General features: G+C 47.3%; 1 protein-coding gene across 3 annotated transcripts in view; it reads left to right on the top strand.

The window, feature by feature from the left end:
• LOC142497992 (guanylate-binding protein 1-like) overlaps positions 1-24,382 on the top strand; it is an 851,842-nt gene that overhangs the window by 739,226 nt on the left and 88,234 nt on the right. For all 3 annotated transcript variants that reach the window (XM_075606500.1, XM_075606499.1, XM_075606501.1), the window contains exons 6-7: positions 2,676-2,918; positions 7,819-8,102. In XM_075606500.1, coding sequence (XP_075462615.1) covers positions 2,676-2,918; positions 7,819-8,102 — 527 coding nt within the window. The remainder of the gene's footprint in view (positions 1-2,675; positions 2,919-7,818; positions 8,103-24,382) is intronic.

Below are 24,382 nucleotides of genomic sequence, written 5' to 3'. Positions count from 1 at the left end.
TTACTGCAGCACACACACTGTGACAGGATCCATGTAAGGATGCATTACTGCAGCACACACTGTGACAGGATCCATGTAAGGATGCATTACTGCAGCACACACTGTGACAGGATCCATGAAAGGATGCATTACTGCAGCACACACTGTGACAGGATCCATGAAAGGATGCATTACTGCAGCGCACACACTGTGACATGATCCATGTAAGGATGCATTACTGCAGCGCGCACACTGTGACAGGATCCATGTAAGGATGCATTACTGCAGCACACACACTGTGACAGGATCCATGTAAGGATGCATTACTGCAGCACACACACTGTGACAGGATCCATGTAAGGATGCATTACTGCAGCACACACACTGTGACAGGATCCATGTAAGGATGCATTACTGCAGCTCACACTGTGACAGGATCCATGTAAGGATGCATTACTGCAGCACACACTGTGACAGGATCCATGTAAAGATGCATTACTGCAGCACACACACTGTGACATGATCCATGTAAGGATGCATTACTGCAGCACACACACTGTGACAGGATCCATGTAAGGATGCATTACTGCAGCACACACTGTGACAGGATCCATGTAAGGATGCATTACTGCAGCACACACACTGTGACAGGATCCATGTAAGGATGCATTACTGCAGCACACACTGTGACAGGATCCATGTAAGGATGCATTACTGCAGCACACACTGTGACAGGATCCATGTAAGGATGCATTACTGCAGCACACACACTGTGACAGGATTCATGTAAGGATGCATTACTGCAGCGCACACATTGTGACAGGATCCATGTAAGGATGCATTACTGCAGCACACACTGTGACAGGATCCATGTAAGGATGCATTACTGCAGCACACACACTGTGACAGGATCCATGTAAGGATGCATTACTGCAGCACACACACTGTGACAGGATCCATGTAAGGATGCATTACTGCAGCACACACTGTGACAGGATCCATGTAAGGATGCATTACTGCAGCACACACTGTGACAGGATCCATGAAAGGATGCATTACTGCAGCACACACTGTGACAGGATCCATGAAAGAATGCATTACTGCAGCGCACACACTGTGACATGATCCATGTAAAGATGCATTACTGCAGCGCACACACTGTGACAGGATCCATGTAAGGATGCATTAATGCAGCACACACACTGTGACAGGATCCATGTAAGGATGCATTACTGCAGCACACACACTGTGACAGGATCCATGTAAGGATGCATTACTGCAGCACACACTGTGACAGGATCCATGTAAGGATGCATTACTGCAGCACACACTGTGACAGGATCAATGTAAGGATGCATTACTGCAGCACACACACTGTGACATGATCCATGTAAGGATGCATTACTGCAGCACACACACTGTGACATGATCCATGTAAGAATGCATTACTGCAGCACACACTGTAACAGGATCCATGTAAGGATGCATTACTGCATCACATACACTGTGACAGGATCCATGTAAGGATGTATTACTGCAGCACACACACTGTGACGGGATCCATGAAAGGATGCATTACTGCAGCACACACTGTAACAGGATCCATGTAAGGATGCATTACTGCATCACATACACTGTGACAGGATCCATGTAAGGATGCATTACTGCAGCACACACACTGTGACGGGATCCATGAAAGGATGCATTACTGCAGCACACACTCAGTGACAGGATCCATGTAAGGATGCATTACTGCACCACACAATGTGACAGGATCCATGTATGGATGCATTACTGCAGCACACACCCTGTGACAGGATCCATATAAAGATGTATTACTGCAGCACATACTGTGACAGGATCCATGTAAGGATACATTACTGCAGCACACACTGTGACAGGATCCATGTAAGGATGCATTACTGCAGCACACACTGTGACAGGATCCATGTAAGGATGCATTACTGCAGCACACACACAGTGACAGGATCCATGTAAGGATGTATTAATGCAGCACACACTGTGACAGGATCCATGTAAGGATGCATTACTGCAGCACACACTGTGACAGGGTCCATGTAAGGATGCATTACTACAGCACACACACTGTGACAGGATCCATGTTAGGATGCATTACTGCAGCACACACTGTGACAGGATCCATGTAAGGATGCATTACTGCAGCACACACTGTGACAGGATCCATGTAAGGATACATTACTGCAGCACACACACTATGACAGGATCCATGTAAGGATGCATTACTGCAGCACACACTGTGACAGGATCCATGTAAGGATACATTACTGCAGCACAAACTGTGACATTATCCATGTAAGGATGCATTACTGCAGCACACACTGTGACAGGATCCATGTAAGGATGCATTACTGCAGCACACACTGTGACAGGATCCATGTAAGGTTGCATTACTGCAGAACACACTGTGACAGGATCCATGTAAGGTTGCATTACTGCAGCACACGCACTGTGACGGGATCAATGAAAGGATGCATTAGTGCAGCACACACTGTGACAGGGTCCATGTAAGGATGCATTACTGCAGCACACACATACTGACAGGATCCATGTAAGGATGCATTACCGCAGCACACACAGTGACAGGATCCATCAAAATCTTTTCTTATTACTTATTAATTTTAGGAGAATATATGTTCTCTGTTTCTCTGTCCCAGGTTCCAGTGAAGTTATTAAGGATTACAACCTGCCCCGGGAGTGCATCATAAGCTTCTTCCACTCACACAAGTGCTTTGTGTTTGACCGGCCGGCCTCTAAGAGAAAGCTCCAGCGCCTGGAGGAGGTGCCGGAGTCTGAGCTGGAGGAGGAGTTTGTGGATCAGACTCAGAGGTTCTGTACTTACGTGTTCGAGGACGGCCGAGTGAAAACGCTCGCAGGCGGACACCTGATCAGTGGGAAACGTGAGTGCAAAGAGGCAATGTACATTATAGAAAACCATTCTCCTTTCTTCAATGAAGAATCCCTTGTTTAACCCTTTCCTGTTCCTGTGAGACATTGCAGTGTAAATGATAATTTCAGTATTAATATTTTTTTTGAGAGTTAAATTAAAAAATGTCCAGTTTATCATCTCGAGCTTCTTCTGCCTATAGTCCACAGATTTCAACAATATTATGTCCTTGTAACACAACCTGTGAGCATGTAACTTACGTACAGTACATACGGGACAAGGCTGAATATAAAGCTCTCAAGCTGACCCACTTTATACCTTCTCTAAAGTCCCTCAAGTTCACAATCTCCCCTCAATCCGTCCCCATATACCACCTGTCACAAACAGCACACAGGTGAGCATGTGTCTTAGATATACAACCAGGGTTAATACACACGGCTACTCTATCTAACTCGCCCTTCTCCTCCGCAAGGTACTATAGATGAGTTTATATTACTAGATTACAATCATGTCTTTCCGTGGCCACCACCCAAGAAATATGCAAAATGTATAACTAATTTATATCTACCAGGGTCTCAGGTCCATGTTTATTATAGAAAAAACTATGCAATTGACACACAAAAATCTGTTGTAGCAAAATGTGTCCGAAAATGTATATAATCTCTATAAAATGTGCAACATTTCATTCAGAGCCCAAAACATCACTTATTAAAGCTTTATTGTAATATATTAAATAAAGTGCTTAGGTTACAGAAAATATTACAAGATACATTTACAATAAATGCAGAACAGTTTCTAAAAATAAAATGATCAAAACAAGCAGAAATTCCTTTACAATACGTTACACCCTCATAGGTCCTGTCTCGGAGAGGTCACTGGCGTAGCAAAAATCAAAACTCACGTGTCTGATCCCAAAACACACCTCTTTTGACTTTCTGATTTTCTATTCAAACATGTGAAAAAGGTGAATAGCTGAAGAAGCTCCTCAAAGAAATTCACTTGTGCTCACCACTTAAATAAAACTTAACATTGAATTATATTAAGTTAAAACATATATCACCAAACAAATAGCCAGAAATCCCACTGGACATGTGGGGAGGGGGAGGGTGTAGTATACAGTGAGCATGATCCCTCAATAGGGATAGGGTTAATATATTGTGTATACAGTATGTAGGATATGAATGAAGCCAGATAGCTGAACTCGTCCCCTTTTGAAATCATACCAAGTCCTTTTATATTTTCTTAACTTTATTGGGGAAGTCACATAATTACAAGGTGCTTGTAGATGTTATTGTGTGGTGAAGGAGTGCTTCTCTAGGTGAAGGTGCTTTGGTCTGGGGGGAAGGTCAAAATGGATTGCCTTGCAAGGGAGTGGAGGGAAGAAAGGTATACCCACGCATGCTGCAAGTAGAGAAAGGAAGTGTGGTATTCCTGTGAGACATGAACAGTCTCAGGACCAAACTAACTGTGAGCAAAGACAGGGGAGTTGGGTTGACCCAACCTCAGATAGGAGGATTGGGAGTTTGCCAGGGCAGCCAAGTACTGGCTGTGTGGAGAGGATAATGTGTCAATAATGTAGCAGTTTCCACCTTCACTGGGAGTTACAGAGCAAGGAAAACATGCAACTGAAATTAAGGAGAACTGGCAGTCAGACAGCTGCAAGGGGGGACAGAAAAAGAAACAATCCTGTTCCAGGACAGTTAATGTGGCTCGTGCTGCAAACACCATGGAAATATAGTCACTGTGGCTGTCCTAGTGCATAAGGATGATGCCAAGGGGTTAATGGCAGCTAGTAACTGCTGCCTGCAGTAAGTGCTAGTCTGCTCTGACTCCTCTCTGACATTCCCTAGAGAAGGCACATTAACCAATGAAGCGTCAAATGACGCCGCAGGGTCATGTGACCCGCGGTGTCATGTGACGTCACGTCTCCATAGTAATGGACGTCATTTGACACCGCGTTGCATGGAGACGCGTGGACTGAAGCTGGTAAGTAAATTTACAGAGGCCTCGCGCTCTCAGCGCAGGGACCCTGGAACCGCCGCGACCCCCCGCTGGCACCCCCAGTTTGCGCACCGCTGATATTTATTGATAAAATATTTTACCAGGAAGTAATACATTGAGAGTTACCTCTCGTTTTCCAGTATGTCCTGGGCACAGAGTTAAGACAAATAATACATGGTTACAAATACAGTTACATAAATGAACAGGGTATACATTATATACAAGACATTGCATGCACAGTTAAAGAAAATATATGTTATGGGCGTATGTAACAGTTACAGACCAGATTAAAATGTGACAGCCTTAAATTTGAAAGAACTTAGACTGGTGGCGGCTGTGAGAGTCTCCGGTAGATTGTTCCAGTTTTGGGGTGCACGGTAAGAGAAGGAGGAGCGGCCGGATACTTTGTTGAGCCTTGGGACCATGAAAAGTCTTTTGGAGTCAGATCTGAGGTGATAAGTGCTGCGTGTGGTAGGGGTGAGGATCTTGTTCAGATAGCTGGGTAGCTTGCCCAGATAAACATGATATAGATGTTTAGCTTTGGTTGAAACACCAAGAGGTACCAGAATTGGAGCTATGATGGTGATAATAGAACATTAGTGGCAATTTGTAACTACTGTTCATTTGTAGTCATTGATGGTTCTTGTTTCATAATGTTTTAATCAGTGAAATGAAGACCTCATTGATACGAATTGGGCTCCGGTTTTAAGTTTATATATCTATCTACTCTACTTCTACGTAGAGTAGTTTTTGTCAGTATCTCCTCCCCTCATTGTGCCCTTCAAATGATAGATGCCCATAAACGAGAGCGTGCTGATATCACCATTATGATATTGATTGACATGTTCTAGAACTCTTCCCCGTAGGTCCTTTGTTGTTTTACTAAAATCTCCTGTAATGTGTTGCCAGGCAGATCAGGGACAGTGTCACTTATTCCTTATCGCATCATGTGGTAGGTGGATAAGATTAATATTGTATAGCTCACAGTATACATTTATGTGTAATGTCATGGAAATGAAATGTAAAAATAAATACAAAATATTCCCAACCAGACTATCCCAAATAATAAGGATGTCGTCTATGAAACGGCCATAGTATACCAGGCCCACCCCCAGTGGGTTACTACTCCAGACCTGGCTCTCCTCCCATTAAACCATTAATAGATTAGTATTGCTGGTGACGAACCTGGCACCCATGGCCATTCAACAGATCAGTAAATAAAACTGTTGATCAAATAAAAAATGATTATGTGTTCATATAAACCGATCGCAGATATGTTAAATTGCTGATGAAAAGACATGGCAAACTCCTTGTTCAAATGACGTTTGAAAACTACAAGACCCTTAACATGTGCAATACACGTGTAAAGCGACTGAACGTCGCCCGTGGCCCAGTGATAGGTGCTCTTACACTTTATCCCTGATATGGAGCTGATAACGTGCCGGGTAACCGTAGTATGGGATCTCAGAGAGCGATGCTTTATGACGGAAGATAACTATCAACATACTGGGATAGGTTTGAGCTTATCGACCCCATCCTGGGGATGATGGGCCTGACTGACGGGTTTGTCAAATACTTACGGATGTTCCGTGAACAATAAAAAATAGGCTTTTCCGGGGAGATTGAAAAATAGAAACTTATATTTGACATCAGTAATGATTTGAGATGGCCCCATGAGAAATAAATCAAGGAGTATTTGAAACTCTTTATTGGGATTCTTAGAGGGTTTAGTGTAGGATAGCAGCAATGTATTTGCTTCACCCATACACATACACCTGTCCAGGACTATAATACCCCCTCCCATACCAGCATGTTTAATGATAAGGGTGTCTATTTTTTTGTTATTCATTAAGTGCCGCCTTTTAATCCCGAGATAAATTGTTCATTAATATATGTCTTTCCCTTACATAGTTTTTGAAAATCCTTGAAAACTAATGTGTACAATGTCCTGTATCTACAAAACTGCCCATGGGGAAAAACAAGATTTAGGTCTGAAGGGAGAGGGAATAATTTGACAACCCACTAAATGAAGCGCCTATAGAATCATACGTGTTATCATAAAAACTGTCAGTTAAAGGCAAATGGAAATGACCCGACCAAACACGGCAATATCAGTTGGATCCAGCGGATCTTCAAATTCCTTCAAAGTGAGGTTAAATTACTCTCGTGGGCAGAACAAGAGTAATTTTGGTTCCTCCTTCAAAAATAATAATAACAATAATAGAAAATAATGATCATTGCTCAGATCTCTAGTGTATGTGACAATCTTTTAGGCTTTGCTGCAAGATTTTTGCTAATAGGTCATTGATTATCATGATCTTGATTGGGAACAGATCTGGTGTTGTCCCTTTCTCTATCAAGGCAAAAAATCGATATCTGAAGTAAAGTTGGGAGGATTGAAATCCAAAATCTGAGACGTTTGAAAACTCTGAGGGTTCACCGGTCTATTAATATTGATATTCATACTGTACCCATAAAACCCCTGAGGTCTAGAGTACCTACAGTGCCCTGTCCTTAGTGGTATTAGGGAAATGGGGATTTCTGGAGATTCCAGGTGTTTATCGTGTTGTACAAATAATCACCCTTATCTCTTTCTATCTGGTTATTTTCTTCCGTAACTAATTATTCCTCATAGTCACATACTTCTTTATTAGTGATGTCATCAAGCTGTATAAAACATCAGTATCTTTGTATGTTCTTTAAATATTCCTGAACAGTGTGTGTGTGTGTGTGTGTATGTGTGTGTGTGTGTGTGTATGTGTGTGTGTGTGTGTGTGTGTGTGTGTGTGTGTGTGTGTGTGTGTGTGTGTGTGTGTTTGTGTGTGTGTGTGTGTATCATTGTGTAGCCCACATTAGAGTGCTTTTATGTAATATCTGTGCTCCCTTCTGTTCCCACTGTTCGTATATCCCAGTTCTGGGGCATCTCGCAGTCACATACGTGGAGGCGATTCGGAGCGGCTCCGTTCCCTGCATGGAGAACGCGGTGCTGGCTTTGGCAGAGATTGAGAATACCGGAGCCGTGGGGGACGCATTGTCCAAATATGAGGCTGAGATGGGCCAACGAGTGGCCAAATTCCCCACAGAGACGCAGGAAGAGTTCCTGTATCTGCACAGGGAGGGGGAGGAGGCGGCACTGAAAGTATTTTTAGGACGTTCCTTCAAGGATGAAAATCAAAAGTACCAGCATCAGCTTAAGGTGAGTAACTGAACATCAGCTCTGAAAACTGCTGATCCCCCAAGTGCTCCCCCCACATAACCCTTCTCATAGCAATGAGACTGAGGTAAGACCTGCCCAGAGTACATAGTTACATAGTTACATAGTTACATAGTTACATAGTAGATGAGGTTGAAAAAAGACATACATCAAGTTCAACCTATGTTAAATTTAGACAACAAATACTTTATCCTATATCTATACTTACTTATTGATCCAGAGGAAGGCAAACAAAAAACCCCAGAGTCATATCATCCAATGATATCTCATAAGGGGAAAAATAAATTCCTTCCTGACTCCAAGAATTGGCAATCTGATTAATCCCCGGATCAATATTCTTCCCATGTTTACTTATTTGGTATATCCCTGTATACCTTTCCTTTCTAAAAAGATGTCCAAACTTTTTTTTGAACAAATCTATTCTATCTGCCACCACAGTCTCCATGAGTAATGAATACCACATTGTAACTGCCCTTACTGTAAAGAACCCTTTCCTTTGTTGCTGGTGAAATCTCCTTTCCTCCAACCTAAAGGGATGCCCCCGAGTTTCTGCAATTGGGATGAAAAGTTATTTTGAAAGCTCCTTGTATTGTCCCTGAATATATTTGTATATAGTTATCATATCCCCTCGTAGACGCCTCTTTTCTGATGTAAATAAATCTAATTTAGCTAGCCTCTCCTCGTAAGTTAGATTGTCCATCCCCTTTATTAATTTGGTGGCTCTTCTCTGCAATCTCTCTTGTTCCATAATTTATTTTCTAAGGAGTGGTGCCCAAAATTGTACTCCATATTCATGGTGTGGTCTTACTAATGATTTGTAAAGAGGCATACTAATGTTTACTTACCTTCCATTCATTGCCCATTTAATGCAAGATAAGATCTTGCATGCCTTTGCAGCTACTGCATGACTTTGGGCACTATTGCTAAGCCTGCTGTCTACAAGCACTCCTAAATCCTTCTCCATCATGGATTCCCCCAATTTATCTCTATTTAATTTGTAAGTCGCCTGTTTATTCTTGCTGCCCAAATGCATAACCTTACATTTATCTGTATTAAACCTCATCTGCTATTTACCTACCCAAGTTTCCAGTCTGTCAAAGTCTTTCTGGAGAGAAATTACATCCTGCTCTGATTCTACTACCTTACACAATTTAGTATCATCAGCAAAGATGGAGACTTTGCTCTCGATGCCAACATCAAGGTCATTAATAAACAAGTTAAAAAGCACGGGTCCCAGTACCGATCCCTGAGGTACTCCACTCACAACCATAGCCCAACCTGAAAAAGTTCCATTTATGACAACCCACTGTTATCTGTCCTTCAACCAGTTATCTATCCAGTTGCATATATTTTTACTGAGTCCAATTTGCTTTATTTTGTACACCACCCTCTTGTGTGAAACCGTATTAAAAGCCTTTGCAAAATCTATGTAGACCACATCAACTGCATTACCCATGTCTAAATTCCTACTTACCACCTCAAAGAAACAAATAAGGAGGTTTGGCAAGATCTTGTCACGCTGTGCAGCCCATAGACCAGGCCAGTCCCCTGTACTGAGGTGGGATGTTGAATATACACACCGTCAGCAGAGGGAGCGGGTCCGGGATGTGGTTGTAGCGTGGCCAGGCCTGGGTTAAGATTTAGAATAGTCGTTGTACTTGCCGAGTTCAGGAGTATAGAGAGTTCCGTAGTCAAATCCGTTTCCGTGTCCAAGGGTCTGAGAGGTAAGAATCGTGATGGGTAAACCGAAGTCCGGAGCCAGGGAGGTAAGTCAGACAAGCCGGTCCAAATCTGCAGGAGAAAAGACAAACAGGAGCACAACACAGTTTCCAGGCTACACAGGAAGCAAGGAGCTATGCAGAGCAAGGAAGTGAAGTCACAGCCGGATATTTAAAGCGACAGTGACCAATCCGGACGAGGGGCATGGCGGAGGCGTGTCGAGGAGCTGCTCGTGAGTGGCTGAGAGACCAGGAAATAGTAGAACCCAGCTGAGGGTCTGTAACACCAGTGCCAGAATCCAAGATGGCGACGGCAGAGTTCAAGGTATGCACTGGGCGGCGGCATGGGTAGCGTCGGGGGGCAGGGGCAGCAGCCGCTGCAGTACTGGTAGTGGGTAAGGAGGGGTCACGCCGCAAGGGACGTGGCCCCCGATTCCTTACAGTACCCCCCCTTCAGGATCGACCTCATGACGATCCATCCAAGGCTTCTGCGGAAATTTCTTGTGGAAGCGGTCCAAGAGAACTGGAGCATGGATGTCCTCCTTGGGTACCCAAGAGCGTTCCTCTGGGCCATAACCCTTCCAGTGAACAAGGAATTGTATCTTTCCTCTGGATACACGAGAATCCATGATTGTCTGGATTTCGAATTCAGGTTGTACTTGGACCGTGACTGGTTTGGGTCTATGGGTCTTAGCAGGGAACCGTTTGCTCTGGACGAATGGCTTGAGCAGGGAAACATGGAATACGTTTGGAATCCTCATGGAAGACGGAAGTTGCAGACGAAATGCCACAGGATTGATTTGTTCCTGGATCAGAAAAGGCCCTAAGAATCGAGGTGCTAATTTCGGGGTCGGAGACTTCAACTTGATATTCTTAGACGAAAGCCAAACTCGGTCCCCTGGCTTGTAATTAGGGGCCTGTTGACGACGGTGTTCTGCCTGAGACTTGAATTTCTGAGCGGCGCTAAGAAGCGCGGACTGAATCTTGATCCATGACTTCTGAAGAGTAGTTACCGTTCATTAGCCGCCGGCACTCCTATCGGAATGTTTGAGATTGGCAGTCGACTTGGGTGGAAACCATAATTCACGAAGAACGGGGTTTCATGCGTGGATTCGTTACGAAGTGAATTGGTTGCAAATTCTGCCCAAGGTAGCAGGTCAACCCAATTATCCTGGGAATCGGAAATAAAACACCGCAGGTATTGTTCCAGCGTTTGATTAAGTCTTTCTGTTTGCCCATTAGTTTGGGGGTGATAGCCTGACGAGAAGGATAGCGCCATGCCAAGCCTCTTGGAGAAAGCCCGCCAAAATTTCGATATAAATTGTGTGCCTCGGTCCGAGACTATGGATGTAGGTATCCCATGGATGCGAAACACCTCCTTTGTGAAGATATCAGCTAGGGTGGGCGAGGAGGGAAGTCCTTTGAGTGGAACAAAGTGGGCCTGTTTTGAAAAACGGTCAACGATGACAAAAATGGTATTCATCCCTCTGGAAGGGGGTAGATCCACAATGAAATCCATTGAAATATGTGACCATGGACGTTCGGGTACTGGCAAGGGCATGAGCAAGCCTGAGGGTCTTTGATGAAGAGTCTTGTTTTGTGCGCATACTGGACAAGCACTAGTAAATTCATGAACCATCTTTTCCATATTAGGCCACCAAAAAGTACGTTTGATAAGATCCAAAGTTCTTTTGAAACCGGGATGGCCGGCTGAACGGACAGAGTGACCCCATTCTAATATCTTTTGATGAAACCTGGGTGCGGCATAAAGAGTTCCCTCCGATACCTCTAGACCACTCGGAATTTGTGTTTGAGCTTCAACGATCTTTTCGAGAATGTCAAATGAGTTGGCGGAAATTATAAACTTAAAGGGTACGATAGTTTCAGGGGTTTCTTCGGATCTTTCCTCCGGAGAAAATTGTCGGGACAAGGCATCAGCTTTTGTGTTTTTAGAACCAGGAATATAGGACAAAGTATAATTAAATCTTGAGAAAAATAGTGCCCAGCGAGCTTGACGAGACCCCAGACGACGTGCATTTTCGATATACAGAAGGTTTTTATGGTCGGTCAATATAGAAATCGGTTCGCGGGAACCTTCCAGGAGATGTCGCCATTCCTGTAAGGCAATCTTGATAGCCAAGAGCTCTCTATTGCCAACATCATAGTTCTTTTCAGCGGGCGAAAACTTCTTTGAAAAAAAACCGCATGGATGAAGCTTATCTTGAGGGAAGAATCTCTGGGACAGGATGGCGCCTGCACCACAATCAGACGCATCAACTTCTAAAGTAAAAGGAAGACTAACATTGGGATGTCGCAGGATGGGTGCCGAGACAAAAGCTTGTTTAAGGGTTTCGAAGGACGAGACGGCCTGCGGAGGCCATAGAGACGGGTCAGCTTCCTTCTTGGTTAGGGCCGTAATGGGAGCCACAGTGGTGGAAAAATTTCGGATGAATTTCCTATAGTAATTGGAGAAGCCCAAAAAAAGCTGGATGGCTTTGAGAGAGTTGGGCTGAGGCCAATCCAAAACAGCCTTAAGTTTTTCAGGGTCCATTGAAAATCCTTTATCTGAAATTATATAGCCTAAGAAGGCAGTAGAGGTTTGATGAAAAAGACATTTCTCGAGCTTAGCGTAGAGATTATTGACACGAAGGCGAGCGAGAACGAGCCTGGTATGCTGGACATGATCTTGAAGATTTTTAGAAAAAATTAGGATATCATCCAGATAGACGATTACGAAAGAATTGAGAACATCACGGAAGACATCATTCATGAAATCCTGAAAAACAGCAGGAGCATTGCATAAGCCGAAGGGCATTACAAGATACTCGTAGTGGCCGCTTCTGGTATTGAAGGCAGTCTTCCATTCATCGCCTTCTCGGATGCGAACAAAATTATAAGCTCCTCGGAGGTCTAGCTTGGAAATTTTTTTTGCCCCTTGAAGCCTATCAAAAAGTTCGGAGATCAGCGGAAGGGGGTATCGATTCTTGACTGTGATGAGATTGAGCCCTCGGTAATCAATGCATGGTCTCAGGGATCCATCTTTCTTCTTGACAAAAAAGAAACCGGCACCAGCGGGGGACGAAGAATTACGAATGAATCCTTTTTCAAGGTTTTCTTTGATGTATGCTGCCATGGCTTCAGTTTCAGGGAGAGACAAGGGGTAGGACTTACATTTTGGAAGAACAGCGCCGGGATCCAGATTAATGGGGCAATCATAAGGTCTGTGAGGAGGTAGAACCTCCGATTGTGTTTTGCTAAACACGTCGATGAAATCCGCATATGCTTCAGGAAGAGCGGAATCATTAGCCGGGGGCGTTTCCACTCCCGCGAGGACTGTGGTAGGAGAAATGACCGGCAATGGTGAGGCGTCTGACTCTGGCTCCCACTGAATTGTCTTGCCATCCCTCCAATCAATGCGTGGGTTGTGCTGCTGTAGCCAGGGTAATCCTAGGATAACTGGAACGGCAGGAGAGTGCATCACGTCAAAGGATATGACTTCGGTATGAGTACCGGCAGAAAGGGTGAGAGGAAGAGTCTCTAACGTGATGAAGGCAGGTTGCAAAGGACGACCATCAATAGACTCGAGGCCAATCGGCGATTTCTTAGCGATGAGCGGAATCTTGTTAAGAGTAGCAAAATCTTGATCCACAAAGTTACCACCGGATCCTGAATCAAGAAAAGCGGCTGTGGTTACGCGAAAATTCGGACCCTCAAGCGAGACTGGAAGCATCATTCTCTTAGGGAGTTCCTCTTCAGAGATAGGGTGAGAAGATATTGACCCCAAAATGAGTCCCTCTTGCCCCATTGGTCGTGTTTGTTCTTTGGGCCTTAAAGGACAAAAACGTACCGTATGCTCAGGAGATCCACAGTAGTAGCAAAGGCCCTCATTCCGGCGACGAGCCCTTTCGGCAGTCCGGTCAGGAGTTCTATCAGCAGTCCTATCGGTATTACGGAACTCTTGACTGGCAATCTGCATGGGTTCCACAGTGTCTAGAACAGGACGAATAGCTGGGAAGGATCTGGGAAGAATAGGGTCAGAAGAGAAAATTCTGGGACGCTGGCGTTCATGACGGCGCTGTTGAAGGCGCTGATCCACTCGTATGCATATTGCGATCAATTCCTCCAATCCCTGGGGCCTGGGCTGAACTGCAAGTTCATCCTTTACAGAGTCGGACAAACCTTGCCAAAACACAGCAATAAGGGCTTCTTGGTTCCAATGCGTCTCCGCCGCGACAGTCCGGAATTCCAATGCATATTTGGCTACGGACCTACGACCTTGAGACAATTGAACAAGAGAAGCAGCGGCAGTATCTCAGCGGGCGGGAATATCAAATACCTGCTGGAATTCTTGGCGGAAGAGCTGGTAATCCTGGGTGGTTTCCTCACGCAACTCCCAGATGGGAGAGGCCCACGCCAAGGTGTCCCCTGTTAAAAGAGAGTAAACATAGGCTACCTTGGTGCGTCCGGTGGGGAACAGGCTGGGAGAAATCTCAAATTGTATTTCACATTGATTCAAAAAACCACGACAGGCTAGAGGGTCACCCGCATATGCTTTAGGCGTAGGAATCCTGAGTTCTGATGGCCGGTCGCCACCCTACGTGGCTGGGGCCGGAATAGGCTGTAGTGAAAGCTGGGAAAGCTGTTGTACCAGGCTTGTGATCTGAGTTCCCAAAGTATCAATGCAATGCGCGAGTCCCCTGATTAGTTGGCCCACCTCAGTCAGGTCTGTTTCTGTTTGGCTCTGCATAATGTCACGCTGTGCATGCAGCCCATAGACCAGGCCAGTCCCCTGTACTGAGGTGGGATGTTGAATATACACACCGACAGCAGAGGGAGCGGGTCCGGGATGTGGTTGTAGCGTGGCCAGGCCTGGGTTAAGATTTAGAATAGTCGTTGTACTTGCCGAGTTCAGGAGTATAGAGAGTTCCGTAGTCAAATCCGTTTCCGTGTCCAAGGGTCTGAGAGGTAAGAATCGTGATGGGTAAGCTGAAGTCGGGAGCCAGAGGGGTAAGTCAGACAAGCCGGTTCAAATCTGTAGGAGAAAAGACAAACAGGAGCACGACACAGTTTCCAGGCTACACAGGAAGCAAGGAGCTATGCAGAGCAAGGAAGTGAAGTCACAGCCGGATATTTAAAGCGACAGTGACCAATCCGGACGAGGGGCATGGCGGAGGCGTGTCGAGGAGCTGCTTGTGAGTGGCTGAGAGACCAGGAAATAGTACAACCCAGCTGAGGGTCTGTAACACCAGTGCCAGAATCCAAGATGGCGACGGCAGAGTTCAAGGTATGCACTGGGCGGCGGCATGGGTAGCGACGGGGGGCAGGGGCCACAGCCGCTGCAGTACTGGTAGTGGGTAAGGAGGGGTCACGCCGCAAGGGACGTGGCCCCCGATTCCTTACAGATCTATCCTTCATAAATCCATGCTGACAATTACTGAATTTTGTTTTCCATTAGGTATTCCTGAATATTATCCCATATTAAACCTTCAAATAGTACCCCCACTATTGAAGTCTGGCATACAGGTCTGTAATTCCCCAGTTATGATCTCGCTCCCTTTTTAAATATAGGCACCACATCTGCTTTACGCCAATATTGTGGTACTGAGCCTGTGGAAATGGAGTCCTTGAATATTAAATATAATGGTTTGGCTATTACTGAGCTTAACTCCTTGGGAACTCTTGGATGTATGCCATCGGGGCCAGGTGCCTTATTTACTTTAATTTTTTTAAGCTGCTTATGAGCTTTTTCCTCAGTAAACCAATTGTTCATTAATAAGGAGGTTGTGGCTTCCTCCTGCTGCACTACTATTGAACTTGATTCTTCCCTGGTAAACAGAGGCAAAGAATTTGTTTAATACCTCTGCTTTTTCCTTATCTCCAATAATCTGCCTACCAATCTCACACTGAAAGGGTCCTATATTTTCTTTTCTCGTTTTTTTGTTATTAAGGTACTTAAAGAACATTTTAGGGTTTATCTTACTTTCTATTGCAATCCTTTTTTCATTATCCATTTTTGCTAATTTAATTGCCCATTTGCAATTTTTGTAACATTCCTTATAATTCTGATACGATGTCTCCGTTCCTCCTACTTAAAGAATATAAACGCCTTCCTCTCTTGTCCATTTCCTCCCCTACCTGTTTATTTAGCCACATTGATTTTGACATATTTCTTTTATACTTATAACCCAAAGGTATACACTGATGAGTGTGCTTCTCTAACAAGGTTTTAAAGACTGCCTATTTATCTTCTACATTTTTCCCTGCAAAAACATCATCCCATTGTATTACTTGTAGATTAGACCTCACTTTATTAAAATCTGCCTTTCTAAAGTTTAATGTCTTTGTTGAATCCAAGTAATCTGTTTTTTGATACTTTTTTTCAAATGAGACCATGTTATGATCACTGTTACCCAAATGTTCCAGGACTTGAATATTTGCAATTACTTCTGAATTGTTTGATATTACCAAATCCAGTATTGCCCCTCTCCTGGTTGGTTCCTCAATAATTTGGGTCATATAATTATCTTTAAGCACCCCCAAAAACCTGTTTCCGTTTGCTGTAATGCTAACCTCATTGCCCCAGTCTATGCCTGGATAATTAAAATCCCATATTATGCAAACATGACCCAGGTTTGATGCCTTCTCCATTTGCAAAAGTATTTTAGCTTCCTCAATCTCGCAGATATTTGGTGGTTTATAGCATATTCCCACAAACATTTTCTTTATACTTTTACCTCCACTGCTAATTTCTATCCACAAAGTCTCTACATTTTCATCATTCCCTTCATAAACATCATCCCTTATAATAGGTTTTAAATCCAGTTTAACATATAAATATTTTTATACGTATGTTTACCCCCGCTTCAGCTTTGCTATAGAACAATGAAACTGGTGCTGCAAAGGGCGTATAATTTAATACATAGTAGACAGACAGAACCCCTGTAGATAGCACTCTGTTTCTGTATGAATTGGTGATTTGTCTAAAATAACTTTATTAATTGACAATATCGTTAAAATATTGGGGTTTAAAACAATGATTAAATGATGCCAAGTGTGGCTAACTCTATGGATAGGTGTATCCAGAGGAGTATACAATGGTGTATTAATGCCCAGTGTTAGGGTAATTCACTGGCCCTAGTGTTCCTCATATGGAGAGAATGGGCTAGAGTTCTTGTAATGAAAGTAGCGGCTGTGTGGACCACAGATGTAGTGCCCCAGTATTGAAATACTAGTAGGTGCACTAGTTGATTGGACCTGTACTTAGCTGCTTTTGTACTGCAGCTATTAGTACATTATAGACTTGTGTATACAGATCTAGGTCTATGTGCACCTATTATGAGTTTTTAACACCAGCATGTGTGGGTGGTGGTATTTAAATACAAGTGTGTGATACTTAACACGTGTACATCCCAAGTGTGTAATGACAGGGCTAGAATAGACACTAGTATTTGTTTTGCAATACTGGTAAGTTAGTGGCACTGCTGTAAATTCTGTATATAAAGATACATACAGTAATTAACAGCTGAGTACTGCTCCTTTTAGGGTATTAATATCGGTCTAATATGAAAGACCTTTCCCTAGTTGGTGTAGTGCTCTTCATATGTGGTGATGGTCTGGCACTCCAGAGGTTAATTGCTGGATTTGTTGCCGTTTTGCTCAATGTGTGTGCCCCTTTAAGCTAAATGCTGTGTTTGGGGATTAGCATTCAGGCTTCCTGCATTTGTACTGTGATATACTGCCAGGTATTCTCTGTGCCTTTACTTTACTGATGTGTGACTGCTAAGATCGTAGGATCTTTCAGCAGTCCATTACTGTGCACGGGCTGAGACACGCTGACTCTCTGAATCTCACTGAGTCAGTGTACATGAACTCAGGCTCTGCTCGTGCACGTGGTCACGTGTTTGCCGACGCGCGCGTTTCGCGAGTGCTTTGTCAAGGCTAAGGTAATCAGAAGGTTTCTTATGTCTTTGAAGGCTATTTATAGCACTTGGATTAACCTGTAGTGACCCCATTCACTTTTAGCGCATGCTCACTGTGTGGCTGGTAATGGATAGGAATTCAGACCAGCACTATGTCTCCTTTGATGTACGAGACTGTGAATAACTGTGGCATGTTGCTGTTAATTTATTATATATGTTGCAGTATGCTGTCTTAACTGTTTGTCATCTCAAATTTGCTACTGATAACTATCACTGTTGAGACACCATAATTCTGTTTCTTTATATTTCAATAATAAATGAATTTACTGATGTGTATCTTTGACTGGTTTATTACTTTTTTTGCTTATATTTTATTTTAGTAGTTTTCTGTGTGTGTGTATTGAATGACAGAGTGTGAGGCAGGTATGATTGTATCCAGATGTGTGTTGTTCAGAATGCAGTTATATAGTTTTGAAATATATTGTGTTTATACTGCATTACTTACAGTCTCTTACATTTGAATGAACTGGATAGCTTAGATGAAGGGACTATAGACAAATCCTTCATTGAGGCCTTTTGGTGTGAGTGCCTTGAGAATGTAAATCCACCGTGCTTCCTTCTGTAGGAGCACAGTGTCTATATCACCTTTCCTCTGACCTAAGGAGAATTGGTCTATCCCTGTGAAAAGTATAGACTTGGTGTTTCCTTGTTGGCAAGAGTTTATGTGCCTCGCCAGTGGGGTGTCCACATTGTTGCGTATAGTGCCAATGTGCTCCAGTACTCGTTGTTTAAATTGGCGTTTTGTCTTGCCTATGTAGATCTTCCCACATTTGCAGAGGCCTTGATATATTACGCCAAAGCTTTGACAGGTAATGAATTTCCTAATCTGATAATTCTGTGAGTTATTCCAGTTTTGGAATGTTTTCGTAGTTGTGATATTTTGGCACGCTTTACAATGATGGCATGAATAGCTGCCAAACGGTTTAGGTGGTAGCCATGATTTTATGGGAGTTTCTGTATAGTGGCTGTGGACTACGATATCTTTAAGGTTTTCCGCTCTTCTGCTCACCATTGATGGATGAGCAGGAATGACTTCCTTAATGTCCTCATCTGCCTCTAGGATGTGCCAGTGTTTGCGAAAAACTTCCCTGGCTAAATTCCACTGTTTGTTGTAAGTGCCTACAAAACGTATCACTTTGGTCTCATTAGTTAGTATTTTATCAGTTAGTAGATTGGAGCGTGGAGAGTATTTGGCTCTCTTGTATGCTGTTTTTATACTTTTGTTGCTATATCCTCTTGTTTTGAAACGTTGGGTCATTGTTTTTGCCTGGATTTCATATTCTGCAGTCGTGCTACAGTTTCTCCTGAGTCGTAGGAATTGGCCTACTGGTATTCCCCTAATTAGAGTGTTAGGGTGATGGCTAGAGGCCTCCAAAAGGTTGTTTGTGGCCATTGGTTTACGATAGACAGTTGTTTCTATCAGATTGTCTTTCCCTCTTTTTAATTGTAAATCCAGAAAGCAGATGGATGCGTAGTCGTACTCTAAAGTGAGACGTAGGTTGAGTGTATTCTGATTGAGGATTCCAATTAATTCTTTTAACAACGTTGGTGTACCCTGCCATAACATGAACACGTCATCTATGAAACGTGTCCAAAGTACGACGTGTGTCGTGTAGTGTTCCATTTCTTCAGTGAAAACGTGTTTCGCCTCCCACCATCCTAAGTAGAGGTTCGCATAGGATGGTGCACATTTCGTGCCCATCGCTGTCCCCTGTGTTTGATGATAGATTTTGGTATTGAATAGGAAATAATTTCTTGTTAAGACAAACCTCAGTAATTCTATTATAAAGTCGGAGTGGGCGGAGAAATGTCTACCTCTTGTTTGCAAGTAGTGATTCGTAGCTTCTAGGCCTATATGATGTAAGATGCTGGTATAAAGGCCTTCTACATCTAGGCTCACTAGAATGGTATCTGATGTGATTACTATGCCTTCAAGTCTCTGAAGGACATCCTTTGTGTCCTTCAGGTAGGACGGTAGTGATGCCACAAAGGGTACGCCAAGATCTCACAGTGGCAGGATGTTGTTGTGCAGATTCAAGTTCTTCTTATAGTATTCACCTCCAATTCTAACTCCAATATTAACTCCACAGAGACTTCATGTGTGACACTTAGCTTATACACACATATTAATGATACTGATTTAATACTTACATGTAAAAAATATACTGATTTAAAAGACCTTCCCATAGCAATGGTACTAGGCTCAAACCTTTATAGAGCAACTAGCTGAGAGACCCGGCGTTGCCCGGGATGTAAATGCGTAATAGGTAGTATTATTTATAAATGGTGGAACAATAGGTGACTGTTTGTTGTAAAGGTTGGATAATAATATTGAAAAGAAAGATGGAAGAAAATGTAATACGATGTTGTATAAAAATGGTTTATTGTAACCACACCACAGTACAATGTATATTTTGGTGCCATAAGTGATGTAAAAATGTGAGGCGTGTGTCCTGCTAGGGTGTGAGGCGGCAGGTGGCGCGTGGGTTGTGAGTGCTGTCTGCGAGTGGGGGTCCTGCTAGGGTGTGAGGCGGCGGGTGGTACGTGGGTTGTGAGTGCTGTCTGAGTGTGGGTCCTGCTAGGGTGTGAGGCGGCGGGTGGCGCGTGGGTTGTGAGTGCTGTCTGCGAGTGGGTGTCCTGCTAGGGTGTGAGGCGGCTGGTGGCGCGTGGGTTGTGAGTGCTGTCTGTGAGTGGGGGTCCTGCTAGGGTGTGAGGCGGCGGGTGGCGCGTGGGTTGTGAGTGCTGTCTGCGAGTGGGTGTCCTGCTAGGGTGTGAGGCGGCGGGTGGCGCGTGGGTTGTGAGTGCTGTCTGTGAGTGGGGGTCCTGCTAGGGTGTGAGGCGGCGGGTGGCGCGTGGGTTGTGAGTGCTGTGTGTGAGTGGGGGTCCTGTTAGGGTGTGAGGCGGTGGGTCAGTGATGTCGGTGCGTAGGGGCGGGAGGCAGCAGGTGTGTGTGGCGGCAGGTATGTGTCGAGTGTGGCGGGTGTCTGTTGAGTGCATGCAGCGGCTGTGAGGCGGTGGGTGAAAGGCAGAGGCGGCCGGAGTAAGGGCGGGTGAAAGGCAGAGGCGGGGGTGGGGAGGCGGTAAGGCGGGCAGGAAGGCGAAGGGCGGCGGGAAGGGGAGGAGGGGGTGGAGGAGGGGGGCAAGGGGTGGAGGAGGGGGGCAAGGGGTGGAGGAGGGGGGAAGGGTAAGAGGAGGGGGGGGGGAAGGGTTAGAGGAGGGGGGGGGAAGGGTTAGAGGAGGGGGGGGAAGGGTTAGAGGAGGGGGGGAAGGGTTAGAGGAGGGGGGGGAAGGGTTAGAGGGGGGGAAGGGTTAGAGGAGGGGGGGAAGGGTTAGAGTAGGGGGGGGAAGGGTTAGAGGAGGGGGGGAAGGGTTAGAGGAGGGGGGGAAGGGTTAGAGGAGGGGGGGAAGGGGTGGAAGTGTGGGAGGGGAAGGGAGGGGAAAGGGGTGGAGGGGAGGGGGGTGGAGGGGAGGGGAGCGGAGGGGGTGGGAAGGGGGGGAGGTGGTGGGGAGGGGGGAGGTGGTGGGAAGCGGTGGGAAGGGGGAGGGAAGGGGGAGGGGGTGGGAAGGAGGGGGGGCGGTGGGAAGGAGGGGGGGCGGTGGGAAGGGGGGGTGGCGGTGGGAGGGGGGTGGGAAGGGTGGGGAGGCGGTGGGAAGGGGGTGGGAAGGGTGGGGAGGCGGTGGGAAGGGGGTGGGAAGGGGGGGGAGGCGGTGGGAAGGGGGTGGGAAGGGGGGGGAGGCGGTGGGAAGGGGGGGGAAGGGGGGGGGAGGCGGTGGGAAGGGGGGGGAGGCGGTGGGAAGGGGGGGGGAGGCGGTGGGAAGGGGGGGAGAGGCGGTGGGAAGGGGGGGGGGAGGCGGTGGGAAGGGGGGGGAGGCGGTGGGAAGGGGGGGGAGGCGGTGGGAAGGGGGGGGGAGGCGGTGGGAAGGGGGGGGGGAGGCGGTGGGAAGGGGGGGGAGGCGGTGGGAAGGGGGGGAGGGGGGGGAGGCGGTGGGAAGGGGGGGAGGGGGGGGAGGCGGTGGGAAGGGGGGGGAGGGGGGGAGGCGGTGGGAAGGGGGGGGAGGGGGGGGAGGCGGTGGGAAGGGGTGGGTGGGAAGGGGGGGGATGTGGACAGGAGGGGGGGGGCAGTGGACAGGAGGGGGGGGCAGTGGACAGGAGGGGGGGGCAGTGGACAGGAGGGGGGGGCAGTGGACAGGAGGGGGGGGCAGTGGACAGGAGGGGGGGGCAGTGGACAGGGGGGGCAGTGGACAGTGGACAGGAGGGAGGACAGTGGACAGGAGGGGGGGGGGCAGTGGACAGGAGGGGGAGCAGTGGACAGGAGAGGGGGGGCAGTGGACAGGAGAGGGGGGGCAGTGGACAGGAGAGGGGGGGCAGTGGACAGGAGAGGGGGGGGCAGTGGACAGGAGAGGGGGGGGCAGTGGACAGGAGAGGGGGGGGCAGTGGACAGGAGAGGGGGGCAGTGGACAGGAGAGGGGGGGCAGTGGACAGGAGAGGGGGGGCAGTGGACAGGAGAGGGGGGCAGTGGACAGGAGAGGGGGGGCAGTGGACAGGAGGGGGGGGCAGTGGACAGGAGGGGGGGCTGTGGACAGGAGGGGGGGGCTGTGGACAGGAGGGGGGGGCTGTGGACAGGAGGGGTGGGCGGTGGACAGGAGGGGGGGCTGTGGACAGGAGGGGGGGCAGTGGACAGGAGGGGGGGCAGTGGACAGGAGGGGGGGCAGTGGACAGGAGGGGGGGCAGTGACACACACACACACACACACACACACACACCCGTGATGCGCCCTTTCTCAGTTTCGTGCGGCGCCACAGGTGGGGGGGAGGTGGGGGAGCGACACCTACCTGTACTTCCGGCCGCCGCCATCTTCTTACTCGGCGCCGCGAGGGAGGAAGGGGGTCCGCCATCTTACGCGCCGCGTGGCAGCCTGTTCCCCCGCCGGGGACGGAGTGGAGCGGGAGGGAGGTGAGTGGAGCGGGAGGGAATGGAGCGCGAGGGAATGGAGCGGGAGGGACGTGAGTGGAGCGGGGGAGGGAGTGGAGCGGGAGGGAATGGAGCGGGAGGGAGTGGTGTGTAGCGGGAGGGAGTGGTGTGTAGCGGGAGGGAGGTGAGTGGAAGGGAGGTGAGTGCGGGAGTGGAGCGGGAGGGAGTGGTGTGTAGCGGGAGGGAGTGGAGTGTAGAGGGAGTGGAGCGGGAGGTGAGTGCGGGAGGTAAGAGCGGGAGGGAGGTGAGTGCGGGAGTGGAGCGGCTTCCGGGCGCGTCTTAGGTGGGCGCGTGTCCCCCCGCCGGGGAGGGAGTGGAGCGGGAGGGAGGTGAGCACCGGGGAGGGGGGGAGGTGAGTGTGATGGGGGGGGGAGAGGACAGAGATATATATGTGTGTGTGTTTTTTTTTTTTTTTTGGACCTTTGGCCCGTCACTCCGCCTCAGGCCAATGAGAGGTGTGGGGGGCGGGCCAAGGGGGTGGTGTGAGTGTGTGAGCCCAATGAGAGGTGTGGGGGGTGGGCCAAGGGGGTGGTGTGAGTGTGTGAGTCCAATGAGAGGTGTGCGGGGGCGGGCAGGCCAAGGGACCAATGAGATTGCCGCTAGGGACGCAGACATACAGTGCTTTCAGAAATATATAGTAGATTATACAGACAGTGAAATTGTTAGGAAAACATATTTTATTGTAAGGAACAGCTGAGTTTCAGTGGTAGGTGTTGTCATACAGTGTGTGAGGTAGCGGGAGTGACATTGGTGGCATGCTGTTTGACTGTAGTCCGCGGCGTCGCGGTCCGGTTGCGGAGGGAGATGTGTGAGGTGCAGGAGATGTCAGGCGTGCTGGTTGTTCCGCGGGAGGTAGAGTGTGTGAGGTAGCGGGATAGCGGGAGTGACATCGGTGGCATGGTGTGTGGTGTGTGTGAGAGCATGTGTGTGTGTTGCTGGTGTGTGATGGCGTGTGTGTATGAGGCATGTTGTGTGTGTGACGTGTGTGAGTGCGTGTTGTTGGTCATACACATGTTAAAAATTGCATGTTTTTGAGTGTAGTGTGTGGCATAGAATGACAGGATGTTTGCGTGTGTGTGTGTGTGTGTATGAGGGGGTTTTGTGTGGGTGAGTGTTGTGTACATTATACAGACAGTAAAATAGTTAGGAAAACAAATTTTATTTCAACGAACATCTGATTTCCAGTGGTAGGTGTTGTCATACACTGTGTGAGGTAGCGGGATAGGGGGAGGAACATTGGTGGCATGGTGTGTGAGTGTAGGCCGCGGCCTCGCGGTCCGGCTGCGGTAGGGAGCTGTGTGAGGTGCAGGAGATGAGGCGTGCTGTGCGGTCCGCGGGAGCTACACTGTGTGAGGTAGCGGGATAGGGGGAGGGACATCGTTGCCATGGTGTGTGAGTGTAGGCCGCGGCCTCGCGGTCCGGTTGCGGTAGGGAGCTGTGTGAGGTGCAGGAGATGTGGCGTGCTGTGCGGTCCGCGGGAGCTACACTGTGTGAGGTAGCGGGATAGGGGGAGGGACATCGTTGCCATGGTGTGTGAGTGTAGGCCGCGGCCTCGCGGTCCGGTTGCGGTAGGGAGATGTGTGAGGTGCAGGA

The sequence above is a fragment of the Ascaphus truei genome, chromosome 6 (assembly GCF_040206685.1).
Source record: "Ascaphus truei isolate aAscTru1 chromosome 6, aAscTru1.hap1, whole genome shotgun sequence".
In the NCBI taxonomy this organism is placed as follows: Eukaryota; Metazoa; Chordata; class Amphibia; order Anura; family Ascaphidae; genus Ascaphus; species Ascaphus truei.
Note: the sequence above shows the minus strand (reverse complement) of the source record. Positions and strands in the feature narration are given on the sequence as shown.